At 40.4% G+C, this 17,439-nt stretch overlaps 1 protein-coding gene across 1 annotated transcript in view; it reads left to right on the top strand.

Annotated features, from left to right (window-relative positions):
• The first annotated feature begins 977 nt into the window (after positions 1 to 977).
• hpse2 (heparanase 2) overlaps positions 978 to 17,439 on the top strand; it is a 61,357-nt gene continuing 44,895 nt past the window's right edge. Inside the window, exons 1-3 of the mRNA XM_077495272.1 lie at positions 978 to 1,348; positions 2,523 to 2,677; positions 6,246 to 6,407. Of these exons, the coding sequence (XP_077351398.1) occupies positions 1,071 to 1,348; positions 2,523 to 2,677; positions 6,246 to 6,407 (595 nt within the window). The 5' untranslated portion in view covers positions 978 to 1,070. The remainder of the gene's footprint in view (positions 1,349 to 2,522; positions 2,678 to 6,245; positions 6,408 to 17,439) is intronic.

The raw sequence follows: 17,439 nt of genomic DNA, 5'->3' as shown, positions 1-17,439 counted from the left end.
GTATTATAAAAGTACAAAGTAGTAAATGTGTGTTCGCTTAATTACATTTTTGTTTTTGTCACATTCTTGTGGTGAAAGTCAACTCAAGTCCCGATTATGTACCAAAGAGGCTAATCTTAAAATGGTCCATTGTTTCTTATAAAGTCACAACATATTTATGGAAAAAACAATAATAGGCCATACAACAATCCACTGAAAATAAAGTACGGAAGTATATGAAGGGTTCTCATACAGTTTTCAGAAATAGCAAACGTACACTCTAGTAAAAGTGCAGCTGCTTGTATGAGAACAAATTCTAATGCAAGCTCCGATTCATCTCCTGGTTTAACATTAGATATAAAAAGTCTACACTCCCCTATTAAAAAGCCAAGTTATTCCTATAGAGCAAAAATAACTAAATAATTTAAAACTTTCCTCATCACGAATGTGACCTGACATCGTCATTGAAAACACATGAAATCCTCTTGAAGTAAAATTGAGATGACGAGATTGTGCAAGTGTGCACAGAAGATGTGATCAGAATTAACCTTGCAGTCACATTCAAACCAAATGCACAACATGCCGCCATCAAATTCTGTGCACCTGTCTGCATACATTAGGCCAAGGTGGGTATTAATTTTGTTTGTTAGGCTACCTGTTGCTTTTTCACAGTTTGTATATATTTTTTTGTTTCATAAGAACATATTTGTTTTTCCAAATATAGTGAAAGTCAGAAACAAGTTCTCAAGTAAAGTACACAAAAAGTATCCTCAAGTTACTTATTCCCCAACACTTCCTTGATGTGGTGCGTGAGGGTGGGACTACAGGAGGGACAGTGACCTTCTTTCCTCCACCCCTCTCTGCATCCTCTCACGAGTGCTGCCTCTATGCGCATGCGCCTTGGTGCGCAGATCCCCCCCCCCCAAAAAAAAAAAAAAAACACTCCGAGGGGCGGGAGTCGGGGGTGTTTGAACTGGTTGGGGTGGCAGGGTGCGACCAGCGGACAGGAAGACAGATCGTGAGGAAAAAGGTGACCAACCTCCACTGTGGTCTCTATTCACACGCTGGGAAGAGTTCAAGTTTGTTTCAAGATGCAGAGTTCACATCCACGATCGTCCTGCTGGTGGTTGGCATCTTTGCTGCTGCCAGTCATCGCCACCTCTTCCTCTTCTTCTTCTTCCTACTCCTCGTCCTCCTCCCCGACGTATCAGCGAGCGGCAGCCGTCGGGACTCGGGCGGGATTCCTGGGAAGGACGCTGGTTCTGCTGGACGTCAACACCCGCAGTCCCACCCGAGTCCTCAACGACAACTTTCTCTCCCTGCAGCTGGATCCGTCGATCATCAGTGACGGCTGGCTGGTCTTTCTCAGGTAGGCGACCTTAATTTTGTGGAACATTTCTAATGCAACGAAGGTATTGGTGCACGTCGGGGAAAATGAAAACAACTAGTGCATGCGCAGCAGATTTATTGCATTTGCACATAGCGTTAAAAAAAACAAAAAAAAACAAAAACAAAACATCGAATAACTTTTAGCACGTCCCTTCCAAGGAGATTTTTTTTTTAAGTCATTTTTGAGAAAGTCGCCTTGTTTGCATTACGTGGGAGTATGAACAGAATAGTCAAATTCCCCCAGCTTATTACAGTTATGTCACTCTATGAACATTCGGAAGTTATTTGAATGTTTATTTTGAACTTGAAAAAAAAAATCTACACGAAGCAATGAAGTACTTTTGCATGTTCAAATAATCCATTATTTCCATGGATGATACTTCTATAGTAGCTTAATGAACAACATTAAGAGATAGCATATTGGCATGGACAAAGGTTCCAAACAATAACACAACAGACAGCCAAATAATTATAAACATAAACGAATAAGTCTGCCTTTAAGCCCTTGTAAAAACATACGCATTCCAAGTGTTTATTTTTTTTAAATGCAAATATTCTACAACATAACAAGACATGACAAAGCAAAAACGTTTGCGCTGATCATGACGCATTTGCTGTCTGATGTTTTAAATTAAAAACAAAATACACTCTAGCCTACCATGAAAATAATAAGCCTATAGCAACCAAGACATATAGCCTCAATTGCACGTTTTATATTTAAATTAGTCAGTTTTAATTGTGGTTGTAAATGAATAATATTTATGGAAATTGATAACAAATGAATTAAAAAATAACTGTATTGGTAAACTCCTTCCAAACAAAATAATAATTAAATAAATAAATAAACTAATATAATATTTTCATCTGATGTCATCTGTAAAATCTAAAGGCAAATAAAGGGTTTAAATTAAAAAAAAAAAAGGTGCTTTATTAATAACCCGCTGTCTGACTGCAGACGCAAAGAGGGAAAATAAAAACAGGAAAGAAAAAAAAAGTCTCTAGAGTAGAACTATACCGATGCACCACAATGAGTTTTACAAAACAAACAAAATAAACGAGAAAAAAAAAATAAACCTTTAAAAAAAAAAAAAAAAAAAAAAAAAAAAAAAAGACTTGACGACAACCCGGAAGAACTAATTGAATTTTTCCCACAGCTCCAAGCGTCTGGTGACCCTGGCGAGAGGTTTGTCTCCCGCCTTCCTCCGCTTTGGCGGCAAGCGGACCGACTTTCTGCAGTTCAACAACCAGAAGAACCTGGCTAAATACAGAGGGCCCGGGCCCGACTACTACCTGAAGAACTACGACGACGGTAAACATAAAAAAAAAAAAAAAAAAAAAAGAAGAAACACTTCCACTCTATGCTCGAACAGTTTGCCTGTAACTTGCAAATTGAATTTCGCCCGTCAAAAGTCATTAAATTTTTTTACGTAAGCCCGTTTCCGTTAATACAGGTGTTAGCTATTAAGGCCGCAGTTGGATAAAAAGTTGCTGAAAAACATGCGAGTAAAAAAATAAATAAATAAATAAACAAACTAGAGCTGCGAGCAGCTATAAAGGGCCCTCGCAGCCCGGGCCACGTTGGGGTACTGGCACATTGGAAGCAGAATTTCTTTGACAATGCCATGATAAACCTTTACATTTGGATTATTATTATTTTTTGCCAGGTGTGATGAGTGTGTCAAGCTCAATGGGTTTTGGTGATTGTTAAGATCTGCAAAAATCAGCGTCTTTTTTTTAATTTTATTTTTTTATTTATTTTAAGGCAATGAGTTGCCCTGATTGGTATTTTTTTTGCAAAAGTACATATACACATCATCGCTTGTACTCATTGCACAATGTTGCTTTTATTGTCCATAGAGGCGATCAAAAAAATATGAAACTAAATAAAAAAGTAAATATGTTTGATGCCAGTGAACATTTTGAGTGGTGGAAAGTAGAAGAATATTCCTAAATGACTTAGTTATCACACTTAGAATGTGTTTACAATTTTTGCAAATATACTGTAAGTGGGGCATTTTTTTTTCATGCCTCAAGGGCTAGGTGGCGCTGCATATACAACTGAATGTTGTCATAGACGTAGCTTCAGGCCTTGACTTTTAAACATACATGTCAAGTTTGGGATTTTTTGGAGCATGTACCGGGGAGTTATTAAGCATATCCTTTTTCATTGCGAAACACAAAATTTGATGCCCCGCCCTCATCATATAGTATTTCGAAAAGTCAAGATTTTTCCCCCTGTCGTTGGCTCAGGTCTTGACATGGCCCAGGTCAAGTCTGAAGTCAGTCGGATGAAACTTGTAGGAGAAGTGGGCAAAAGTATCCATCCATCAATTTTCTTGACCGCTTATTCCTCACAAGGGTCGCGGGGGCTGCTGGCGCCTATCTCAGCTGGCTCTGGGCAGTAGGCGGGGGACACCCTGGACTGGTTGCCAACCAATCGCAGGGCACACAGAGACGAACAACCATCCACACTCACAAGTACACCTAGGTACAATTCGGAGCGCCCAATTAACCTGCCATGCATGTCTTTGGAATGTGGGAGGAGAACGGAGTACCCGGAGAAGACCCACGCGGGCACGGGGAGAACATGCAAACTCCACCCAGGAAGGTCCGAGCCTGGACTCGAACCGGAGACCTCAGAACTGGGAAGCGGACGTGCTAACCACTCGACTACCGTGCCGCCCTGGGCAAAAGTATGCCCCCTGTAAATGTGCTAAAATTGTAAAAAATGGGCCATTCAAAAATTCGTAGCTCACTTCCTGTTCATTTTAGCATATGGGTCCAACAGACTTTTTTTGTAGGTCTTGGGCTCCCTCATACACCTAAAAATTTCCGAAGATCTTGCTTAAACGTACAAGCAGGGCTGCTTCGTTAAAAATTTCTAGGGGGCGCTATTGAGTCATTTTTATAAAAATGACACACACATCTGGCCTGGTAAAATGAGCAATATTTTATCATGTATTGTGCTAAGTTTCATGAGTTTGTGTGTATGTTTCGACCCTCAAAATTGGCGTTGTTTTCTTGGCGAACAGTGCTTAGCCACGCCCACAGCGATTCGCGAAAACTCACAAACTTCGTGTTGTGACATCATGAAGGCCGAAACCCTCATCTGAGCAAATGTGAGGTAGGTCCAGTTAATGTGATTGGAGAAAAACGTTGAAGAAAAATTGTAAGAAAAAAAAATGCCACTAGGTGGCGCTATCAGTAAGATGAAATATAAGTTCATAGATGTCTTAAGGGCTGGACTCTCCTCAAATGTGGGAAATTTTGAGAAGATAGGATCATCTGGGTCAAGTTAAAGCAGCTTTTATTCTCAAGAAAAATCATCAGACTTTGCGGCACAGTCACGGCCTCGCCCTTTGGTGAAAACTTACAATATTCGGTGTGGTTCATGATCAACATCTAAAGACTTTCTGGACCAATTTTCAACTGGATCCCTTCAACGAGCTCGGCACAGTAGCTAAAAATGTAAATTATCACATTTATTGTCACCACTAGGTGGCGCTATATGTATAAGTGAATTTTATGATATAGATGTTTTCAGGCCGTGACTATTAAGTTGCATGAGAAGTTTGAGATTTTTTGGAGCTTGTACATGGGAGTTATTAAGCATTTTGTCTTTCTGGACAAATGAAATTTTAAAGGCAATATTTAATGCCCCGCCCCCGTCATATAGTATTTCGAAAAGTTAAGATTTTTTTTGCCCAGTGGTTGTCTCAGGTCTTGAGATGATACATGGCAAGTTTGAAGTCAATTGTATAAGAAATGTTTGCAAAGGGGGAAAAAGCATAACCACAGTGAATGTGCCAAAATGGGCCAAAATTGGACATTCAAAAATTCATAACTCACTTCCTATACATTTTAGGAAATGGCTTCCACTGACTTTTTTTGTGCGTCTCGGGGTGCTACACGTGCCTGCCAATTTTCGTAGCTCTAGGTCAAACGGGCCGGGATTGGTTTTTATTTGTCTACGCTAGGGGGCGCTATAGAGTTGCGTTGTTATGACAACTTCATAATATCACATTTTTCGCCGGGCCCGAAGAGATTGCAAAGTTTGGTGAGTTTTCATAAATGCTTAGGTCCTCAAAAATGCGATCGTTTACGGAGAAGAAGAAGAAGCGGAAGAATAATAATTCTTACAAAAACAAGAGGGACCTCGCAGCGGTCGCTACTCGGGCCCTAATAAAAAATAAAACGGGGGGTTGTTAAAGTAATTGAAAGGCGATTTAAAAATCTTTTTTTCACTTAATTGTTAATAATTAGGCTCTGTGGAAAATGTAGAATTATGGTTACACCAGACCAGTTGACATGTTAAATATTTTGAATTTTCCACAGATACTTTGTACAAGAAAAGGTGAAATATATTATAATGACATTCAGTTTCAGCATATGATTTTAATGTCTGGGTGCATTAAAAAAGCAAAAATGGTGACACTGTGGTTAAAGTGGCTAACACATCTGTTCTCAGTTGTAAAGTTGTGGGTTTGAATCCCGCTTTTTTGTGTGGTGTTTGCATATACAGTACATCGGCTTCCACGCTCATTCCAAGAAGATGCACCCTTCATTGACAGCATGAAATTGCCTATAGGTGTGAATGTGATTGGTTGTTTATGTATTTATGTGCTGTGATGGGGTGGCAAGTTAGTTCAGAGTAAAGTCACCTGGGATAAGCGACAGCTCTCCCATGACAAGGATAGGAAAATTATGATGCGAAAGACATTTAGTATCTTTTGCTATTTTTCTGTTAGTTCATTTGTAGTTTTTGTTTTTATTGCATAATAAGCAAAGTCAAATGCTGACATGGGTCATATACGGACCACAGATTCCCCATCTCTACATTAAAGAAGTACTTCCTTTCTTTATTTGTTGGGCTTCAGATATAGTGCGCAGTGACATTGCAATGGACAAGCAGAACGGTTGCAAAGTGGCAAGCCACCCCGACATGATGCTGCAGCTCCAGCGAGAGAAGGCGGCCAGCACGCATCTCGTCCTGCTCAAGGAGCAACTGTCCAACATCTACAGCAACGTAACAATAACAGGTAGGAGATCCCACGCCTCACACGCATGTGAAGAATGCTTCCTTTCAGCCAGAAGCATTACTTCTGGTGATTTGAACACATTTTGGATCTTGGCGCATTTGCACACAGAGGGTTTACAGCATGCCAATGTCAACTGTCAGCTTTCAGAATGACAAATGCAAATTGGAGAGGAGGAATGTTGTGATGGATCGAGGGGCGTTTCAGATCTGGCGAGTAAACACACTGACAGAAATGACACAGAAATGAATTATGGTTGTCTCTTGAGAAAATTTTGATAAATTACAGAGAGTGAGACGAAATCCAATTTCATGTCAAAAATCATACTTTGGAGTCATACTTTTTTACTCTAGGGATTCACATAGTGTCTGGTTTAAATTCTAAACCTCTGTTATGCTGATCATGTTGTTCAAATGGACCGAAAATAAAGAGCAAATATGAAATATTCTTCAAACGTGAATAATGACGGCCTAATTCAGAAATATTAACGCAGGCAGTGTGATATGTGATCATAACAACTCCCTGCAGTATGTTGTTTTGCCGCATAGCTTGAGCATTGTGTTTCTGATTTATTGTATCCCGACTAAGGATTGTGTCCTTGCAGACGTGAAGCTATGTTCGAGTAGTAGGACAAAGAGTGGAACATTTATTCTTCCAAAGATATTTATTTTGTTTTGATTCAATTCAGATTGAGCCCTCCCTCCAAACATCACTTTGTTTGTTAGATTTTATTTCACAGTGTAATTAATTAATTGACAACTTAATATGTTATTTCAGATTTTATGTGGTTACTATTTTAATCTGCTATTTAATAGCATCGTACTGCTTTCATTATCACAATAGCGCCTTGATGCACTAATTTCATATAAATGCGGACGACGAATGACGTGGCAAATCGTATTTGTTGTTTGCCGACAATATTGCAACTGACCATGATTATTGTCGAAGTGATTATTTGGTTAGTCGACTTGGTTGTTTTAAAATTGGAACAAAACATCATGATACGATAATTACAATACTGTGGGGAGGTTGTTTTTTTTATAAAAAAAAAATCACAATATTGTAAAAAAAGAAAAAGAGCTCATACATGAAAAACATACACAATATTCTACTTTTGTACATAACAGCTAAACAACTTACAATCTCTAATAAGACTAAATATTGAGACTCTTACTTGCTCATGCACACGCACATTGAGTTCCTCCACATATTGACTCGGTTCACAAGCAAATTATGTTCCCCTTCATCTGACCATTTGTGTGGATTTTAAACCTAGAAGGGCCAAAACATGCCTTGTGAAAATTAAACTGCACTACAAAACTAACCACCAGAGGGTGCTAGAAATGCACACATGGAAATCAACCTGATTTTTTTTTTTTTTTTTTTTTTAACAGATGTGCTGCTTTTAATGTCGTGACATGACGCCGACGATATTGTGTGTTTTAACATTGCAATATAATGTTTTTTTTGCAGATCATTATTTTTTTTTTTAACATACATTACAAGATAATGACATTCAAACCCTCCACAAAATAGGGGGAAAAAATACATCCACTGATTTTTGTCTGGTAAACAAATACTAATACAAAGTATTGTAAAGCAGTCAGATGTTGTGACTGTAATTCATATATTTATTATTTAAAGAAAAATGTTATTTTATTATTTATATATATTTTATTAATCGGTTATCATAATTTTATTTTGCCAAAAATTGGAAATTGGCATCAGCCTAAAAAAAAAAATATATATATATGTATGTATGTGTATATATGCAACATGTTCAATGCAACATGCTGCAGGATACTGGTTGACCTCTTTTACACATATTGTTCCCCAGAAATATTGATGAAAATAGATATAATCAACAGGGTCCCACCAACATATACACATATATATATATATATATATATATATATGTATATATATATATATATATATATGTATATATGTATATATATATATATATATATGTATATATATATATATATGTATATATGTGTATATATATATATATATATGTATATATATATATATATATATATGTATATATGTATATATATATATATATATATATATATGTATATATGTATGTATATATATATATATATATGTATATATATGTATATATGTATATATATATGTATATGTATATATGTATATATATGTATATATGTATATATATATATGTATATGTATATATGTGTATATATGTATATATATGTATATATGTATATATATGTATATATATATATATATATGTATATATGTATATATGTATATATGTATATATATATATGTATATATATATGTATATATGTATATATATGTATATATGTATTCCTGGCAAATCAACTTCAACGGAATCGGGAAAAATCTCTTATAACGGCTATTAAAGATATAAATGGTGAATGCACACAATCACCAGAAGAAATTAACCATATTTTTTATAACTATTATCGAAATCTATACACAGAAATTAATAGACCTAACCCTGAATATATTGAGGAATTCCTAAACAGCTTAAATATACCTCAGTTATCTATTGAACATAAAGATATTCTCGATACCCCGCTTACTATAGATGAGTTGTATCGTGCTTTAGACAGTATGCCTAATGGCAGAGCACCTGGTCCAGACGGCTTTCCGGCTATATTTTTTAAACATTTCTGGTTAATGTTTGCTCCATTATTTCTAAGAGTAGTAACTGAAATTAAAAGTAAAGGTGATATACGTCAAGATATGAATATAGCAGCAATTAAACTTTTATTAAAGCCAGAAAAAGACCCTACCCTCCCGTCAAGTTACCGACCGATATCACTAATTAATACCGATATTAAAATTATCGCTAAGGCCTTGGCATCTCGATTAGAGACGGTAATCTCGACAATTATTCATAGTGATCAAACAGGTTTTATTAAAGGTCGTCATTCTACTAATAATATTAGGAGACTCTTTAACTTGATTAGTATGTCACAGCGGCATGATAAAAAGGCAGTTGTTATTTCGCTGGATGCAGAAAAAGCATTCGATAAAGTTAACTGGTCCTTCCTCTTTGCTGTCTTAAATAAATTCGGCTTCGGGGAGTCATTCATTCAATGGGTCTCAATATTATATGATTCTCCTAAAGCTACAGTTACTACTAATGGGATTACATCACAGAGTTTTACTTTACAAAGGGGAACAAGACAAGGGTGCCCAATTTCTCCTTTATTATTTGCTATATTTATTGAGCCGCTTGCATTAGCTATACGTCAGGATAGACGGATCCAAGGAATCCACTCCGGGACAATAGAACATAAAATTAATCTATATGCCGATGATATATTACTCTATTTAGAAGAACCTGCTATTTCGCTAGGGGAAGCATTTAAATTAATAACTAAATTCTCTCACTTATCAGATTACTCTATTAACTGGACAAAATCAACATTATTACCTATTACAGAAAATTCATGGAATCCTACAAGTCAGGATCCACACTACTCCTTTCCTACAGGTAATTTAAAATACTTAGGTGTTAAAATTTCACCTAAGTTAACTGAATTAACTTCTTTAAATTTTTCACCATTATTGGATAGTATCCGTAGTGACCTGGAACGCTGGAATAATCTTCCGATCTCTTTAATAGGACGGATAGCTACTATAAAAATGAAAGTTTTACCAAAGATTAATTATTTATTTTCAATGATTCCATTTAAACCTACGTCTAACTGGTTCCAATCGCTGGACTCTGCTATCATAAAATTCTATTGGAATAAAAAAAAAGCCAAAATTAGTCTATCTACTCTTCAGGAAAGTAAATCTAAAGGAGGTTTAGAGGCACCAAACTTTATGTACTATTATCTAGCTAATCAACTACAATATCTTGTGCTATGGACACAACCCAACAGAGATACTAACTGTTGGTTGGAATTGGAGCAGAAGGATTGTAATAATCTTAGACTGTCAGATTTACTCTTTATTACAAAATCAATAAGACGACATAATTGTTTTAAAAACCCAATGATAGCCGCCACCCTGACTGCCTGGTGGAAGGCATTAGAAATTACAAACTCCCAATTGGCGCCCTGTGGGCTCTCTCCCATTTGGCATAACCCCGACTTTCAACTTAATAATCAGTCGTTCCATTTAAGCCTATGGGAGCAGAAAGGAATTACACACCTTCATCATCTTTTCTCAGATAATAAGTTTATATCATATACAAACTTGGTCCAGAAATATGAAATAAAAAAGGGAAATTTCTTACATTATCTGCAAGTTAAAAATATGGTTAAGAAACAAATCCCAACACTTCAAGATACGCTCCAACTGCCTGTCTTAGCTAAAGATATTATAAAGCTTTCTCCAACAACAATAAAGAAAATATCAAAAATATATAAGTTATTTTTATACACAAATAAAACGTATTTACCGACTTTAAAATGGGAAAAAGACTTGTCTATAGTTCCGGAACCAGACTTTTGGACCCAAATCTGTGAAAATGTATTTAAAATGACCAAACAGACAAATTTGCAACTTATCCAATATAAGATACTTCATAGAACATATATTACACAATATATGATGAAAAAAATGGGACTCTCTGACTCCGACATTTGTCTCCAGTGCTCACAAAACACTGCCGATACTTATCTTCATGCTTTATGGTCATGTACTCCAGTGCTGCATTTCTGGACTAAAATCTTGGAAAAGCTCGCTGATATATTAAACTGTAGGCTTCCTTTATCTCCAAGACTGTGTTTACTAGGTGACTTAACAATAACTGAGCGACCATGTAAACAATCTCAATCTATATTTATAGCCCTTACTATTGCTAAAAAAATAATCCTTGTCAATTGGAAAAATAAACAATCTCTAAATATCGACCACTGGTTAAACTTACTAATAAATTATATCTCAATGGAAAAAATCTCTGCCTTAAATAAAAATCAAGTATCAAGATTTAAACAAATATGGTCTATGTACATAGAATATTTTAATCTCAATTTGGCAACTTAATCCTGCCAAGATTCTGCCTGTTAACGAGAGCCACCACATCGTTACAACTTCTGTTTTCGCTGCTCCTGTATTTGGTATTTTGTATCTGATTGTTTTTATTTTTATATAGTCAGGAACCTAGTTGCTGCTAGTGGGCTCGAGCATACCACACTATACGACACTATACTCAATAACTCCTTAAGATCTATTTCTAGTGGGCACTAAGCATCAACACTTGGTGTTACTGCATGCTAATTAGTCAATTTTCTTGACGCCGTCCCCTGTGGTCGGGCGGGGGTGGTTCTGCCCCCCCCCCCCCCCCCCCCCCCGTTGTCTGCTCGGTGGCGGTTGCGTCTTGGCCGCTCCCTGGGCCCCCTGTGGGGTGCGGTGTTGGGGTGCTTCCCCTGGTGCCCGGGGCGGTGCCGTCCCGGCGCGGTCCGCTGCTCCGTGCCCGGCGGCGCGGTTCGGGGTGGGTGGGCCTCCGGTGTGCCCCGTGGTTCCCTCTCCCCTCCCCCTTCCTCCCCCCCGTCGCCTCTCCCTCCTCGCCTCCTCCCGCCCATCCTCCTCTGCCTCCCGGTCCCTTTTCCCTTGTCGCCCTCCCTCCTCCTCTCCCCCCCCGCCTCCTGCCCTGCAGCCGCCCTTTCGCCTTCTTGTCGTCTTCTCCCCGCTTCCCCCGCCCCCCCCCCCCCCTTCCCTGTCTGCCCTGCGGCCCCTCCCCCTCCCTCTCCCTGGGCCTGGGGCTCCCTCCCCGGCCCGGGCGTCGGGCTCCGGGGGCCGGGCGAGGGTTTGGGGCCTGCCCCGCTCCGGTATAACTCCTGGTGCCCCGGGCGGGCCCCGGTGGCTGGTGGGCTGTCCGGTAGCCCTGCTGCGCTGGCTGTCCGCCCATTGTGGTGCCGGGTGGATGAGGTGGGGGGCGGCGGGGGGTGGGGGTGCTGGGGGGCGGGCGTGCCACCTACACCCGCCGGGTTGGGTGAGGCCCCGCTGGTCGCTCCTCTTACTCACTTCACTAGCTTGCACTATACACTTTGTAAATATACACATAGGGCACACAACACATTTCTTGGTGGGGTGGGGAAGGGTGGAAACACCGTCTTCACCCTTCAACTCCCCTCCAATTTTAATGCACCTCACGTCCAAGGGGAGGGGTGAGTTGGGGCGGGGAGCCATCAGAGGGGATGGACTGCAGTGCCTGGCAGCGCTGTGGTCCCCCCCATTTGTGTCCCTGCCCCACCACTTTGTCCCTCCATTCCCTTTTTTAATGCACCACACATATACATATTCATTTTTTGGGGGGGGATACGGGTGTGTCGGAGTAGGGGAAATTTTTTCCCTCTGCTCCGACTCACCTGCTCCCAATTTTAATGCACCACACGCACACACTTGTATATACACTGGGTGGGGCCACATTCACGGTGTAAGGGTAGAGCTCGCCAGTCGGCGAGCTGGCGGACTCAGTAACAGGGTTAGGTGTCACTTGTACTCTGGCGTGACGACCGGGGCCTCTCCCCACCGGGCTCGGTGTTCTGGTGTCCCGCCTTCTCCCCTGGTGCTTCCTCCTCTGCTTCCCCCCTCCCGCCGCGGTGCAAATCTCGCGCGGCTGGAGGTGGGGTGGGCACATCTTCCCTCTCTGCGCTGCTGCCCGGTGCCGGTTTCCGGGGGGGGGTGGGGGGTTCTCGCGGGGGGCCGGGTTCGCGGGGGGGGGGGTGGCGGCCGTCGGGGGGGGGCGGCTTGTTTGGGGGGGGGGTGGAGGTATGGGTGGGTGGGGGGTTGGGTGCTGGGGGTCGGGGTGTGTTCGGGGGTTTGGGGGTCGGGGGTGGTGGGGCCTGGGTCGTGGTGGATGGCGGGTTTGGGTGGGGTGCGGGGGGGTCGTGGGGGGATGGGGGCTGGGGACCGGTGGGGCGCTGTGGGGGCCCGCTGGGCCTCGTTCTGCGGCCTTGGGCTCGGGGGTGTGGGCCGGGGCTGGGGCGGGGGTGTTCCGGGTATCTGGGTCGGCTCGCTGACCGGTGTCCGCTCGGGTGGCTTGGGGGTGGCCTTGGTGCTGCCGCGGCCTGGGGATTCCGGGGGGGGTGGGGGGGGGGGGGGGGGGTGCTCGCTTTGCTGGACCGCGGTTGACGGCTTCTCTCTTTGGTGGTGGTCCTTATGCATGCCAGATCCGTCGCACCAGCATCTACTGAAACTCAACAGAAGTACCCTCTCCCTCCCACAGCCCCTTGAATCAGTTGGTGCTGGTGTCTGTGGTTCTCACTTTTCTTTATCTATCCTTCCCTCCTTCCTCTCTTTAGTTTTTCCTCTGGTCACTTGAGATCTTAATTTATTAGAAGTATGAGGTTTCTGGGGTTGGCATAAGACTCCGGTTTTGTAACCACGCAGGAGGGGTCTTGTTGGTGCTGGACTTCACTTTGATGGATTGGATGTACTGGCTTCTATTGATCTCACTCTGCCTTATCGATCCTTCCCTCCTTCCTCTCTTTAGTTTTTCCTCTGGGCTCTTGAGATCTCGCTAAATTTGCTGGAATTTAGAGGCTTCCGGGGTTGGCGTAAGACTTTGATTTTGTAATCATGGGGAAGGCAGGAAGTGTTTGGTCGGTGCTGGATGTCACTTTGATTTACCTTTCTTTTCTCTTTATTTCTTTTTTTTCTGACCTTTTCTCTGGTCTCCTGACCATTTAAATCTCACGACTCTGGCAAGATTCTGAAGTACCTGGTTAAGGCGAAGGGTAATGGGATATTTATAAGGTTTTAGGTGAATGAATGAGTATAAATTTATACGTATTTGCACGCACGCACGCAAACGCACGCAAACGCACACACGCAAACGCACGCACGCACGCAAACGCACGCACGCAAACGCACGCACACATACACACACACAAAAAAAAAAAAAAAAAAAAAAAAAAAAAAAAAAAAAAAAAAAAAAGGAAAAGAGCAATGATGACAAGACGTTGAATCGGTAAGACTACCGAATGAACAATTCTGAGCTCTTCAAAAAAAAAAAAAAAAAAAAAAAAAAAAAAAAAAAAAAAAAACACACTGACATTTCCGCCGGTTAGAATTAACTCAAGTTGACCACAGAACTCTGAAACACCATTTTGGGGTGGTCTGCTTTTCTTGCATGTTTTTATGGTTGACTTCAGTGGAAACTCGGAACTGCACAAGATGAGAAATTTGTCTGTGAAAATGACTGCAGTCTATGGAATTATTCAGGAACATGTGTGGTGCTGCATTTACAGCGGCAACTTTTCCCTAGTGTCTCTTGAGGTTTGTTGTTTTTTTGTAAATTTCACTCTGACGTCCAAACATGTTCAGAGAGGCAGAGTGAGCTCCCCCTCTATGATTTAACAAATGCACCCCGTGTTTTTGTTGTTGTGACTATCAAGACTATTGTAAACAATAGCTACAGTGGCTTTCAGTAATGCCGCAAAACAACCAACTTCTGAAAATGTTAATATATACCAAATTGAGTTGTGTTCACGGAATATGAATGATGAATGAGGTCATTTAAATCCACTGTCAGCCCACAATCCTCACATCTTGCTTTTGCAGTTTCCATTTGTCTCACCTGTTGCTCTAACCACTCCACGTCCGCAGTCAGAGCGGCTAGAGTGCACCTTCACTCCTATTTTTAAGCTGATATTTTGATTCTAACAGTATGATAATCATGAGAAGAAAAAAACAAATCACTGCATGACGGTAGTAAAATTATGGTTTATACCTGTAAAAAAATTCAAATATTTGGGTAAGTAAAAACACATTTTTTATTTTTATTTTTAAACAAATTGTAGAATATTTGGTACAGAAGAAAAGTGTACCACGTTACATTTAAATAATAAATAAATTAATTAATAAATGTTAACATTTGTCTTCTGGTTTAATTCTTAGAACTTCAGTTTCACATCACTGGTGAGCTATTTTTAGAACAGACCGTGTGCTACTTGTGTTGTCATTGGGGCTAACTAGTAACTGCTGGCACAATTTTTATTTTTTATTTTTTTAAGGACAGTGGGCATAGCAAAAAGGAAACCGTTGTTAGAAATTTTTAGGGTTTTATTGGTGTTCCTATTTCATTGTCAGGGCCTACATATCACATTATTTCGAATTATCCAAAAATAATTTCTGCGTGTTCGTTTTCTTCAAAAAAAGGAGACAAAATAAAGACTCAAAATAGCTTTTAACATTTTGTATTGTTTCTCCAAAGTTCATCAAGAATACAATTCAGGATAATTCAAGATTATTCCGGGCATGTCCTCTCACAAGAGTCCAGCGTCGTTCTTCAGTTCTGGATGTCTTTTTATGCCGTCTGCTTGTGGGAGCCCGTCCATCTGGTCGTGATGATAAGGTCAAGCTGACCCATCAGAATGTCCTGTAACGCCGGGGTGTTCCTGCCATCAAGTCTGATTGGTTCAATACTCCTAGCCAATTACATCTTGTATAAACAATGGCACTGGGTGATATTTACTTCTGCGATAAACTGTCAAGGACTAACCTCGATCAGTGATAGAATGTTTTCAATCATTAACTTTTTGGAGCCAAATTTTGTATTACTCTTCTATAATGTAAGTAATATGCCATATTTCCAACACCGTATTTGCAGTGTATCTTATGTCTTACTATTTCTCTCTTCTGTACGTAACTGCTCTCTGCTTACCTGAGAAGAAGAAGAAAACATTAATTGGAGGCAATTAACTTCAAAGAAGCGTCTCCTTGACTCAACTCTGCAAGTGGCCAATCATATTGTGCCATGCTTGACAGCCCCTCAAACATAAAAGACCTAATTAGGACCGATATTGGCAGTTGTTGAATTTTTGAAACTATGGTAAATCGTGCCCTATTTTGTGCTACTCTGAATAATCAAATGGCACATTCCAGCAAGTTTCCAAACGGTCGGCGTGGTGCTCAGCAGGCTCAGTGTATTTCTAAATGCACAATATTCTCGTCTGTACTTTGCATCCTTGTTGAAAAAAAGAAAACAAAGCCTACACCAGAATATGCACACTCACTCTGACAATGAGAGCACCACTGCCACCTTCTGTAGTGGATGTGCAATTATATTTGATTATAGAACGGCAAAAAAAGAAAAAGAAAAAAAAAGCATGTTTCTAGGGCTGTCACAAACGACTTTTTTAAAAATCGACTCAACTTCTCGTATTTTTAACGACTAATCGACTTTTTATTGTTATTATTATTATGATTATTATTATTATTTTTTTTAAAGATTTGAGGCCGCAAATGTTGAACATATGTTGAATTGAGTGGATAATCTGGATATAAAACCCATTGCTCCTTTTATTTCCTGTACAATAATAGTCTTTAATTTAGTCTGACTGCGGCGCGCACGCGCGCACGCACGCACGGTATCCATGAACCATGGCGTCGATTTGGCCGTCCCATTCACTCGGCAGTCATGCCGCTGTACTGATCCATGAGCGTTTAAAAGTCCTTGTGTATCTTTGCAGCTTTTACAGACTTTTTGAGGGTCGTGTGAGCATTTTAGCTGTTCACCTCACCAACCAAGCTTGGCAGTAATAACGTGCATGGTGGCTTGGTGACTCCGATTCAAAGTCGTGCTCTCTTCCCCTCCCAAATGTTTAGAAGAGCCTGTACCTCTGTCCTCTTATCCATTCGCTTTTCCTCCATTTTAAAATAGTGCAACCAATGAGGACATAATCTTAACTAATAAATATTGTAAATACTGTACGAGTCTACATGTAGAACTGTATGCGCAGTTAGGCTAATGGCGGCTGTGCAACACACCTCCAAATTCAAACAACCAATCAGACCAAACAAACAGGAGTCATTTAAAAAATAAATAAATAAATATTACTCTCTCCGCCTTCTTCTCACTGAAGTTTGCAACACACTCTGTGCGGCGGCATAAAAGGTATGTGTGAAACATGGACGGTGACGGTGCAAACATGGTTCCGGGCCCACTTAAATTTTTCCAGTCGACCTATTTTTAAAGTCGACCTAGTCGACTTGGTCGACTTTTTTTGTCCCAGTCCTACATGTTTCCCAGGGTTACACACGCTTCTCCTGGCATTGCCACAATATTTAAGGACCG

Source organism: Festucalex cinctus, chromosome 14 (genome assembly GCF_051991245.1).
Source record: "Festucalex cinctus isolate MCC-2025b chromosome 14, RoL_Fcin_1.0, whole genome shotgun sequence".
Taxonomy (NCBI): Eukaryota; Metazoa; Chordata; class Actinopteri; order Syngnathiformes; family Syngnathidae; genus Festucalex; species Festucalex cinctus.
The sequence above is the reverse complement of the archived record's forward strand: the minus strand, read 5'-3'. Positions and strand labels throughout refer to the sequence as shown.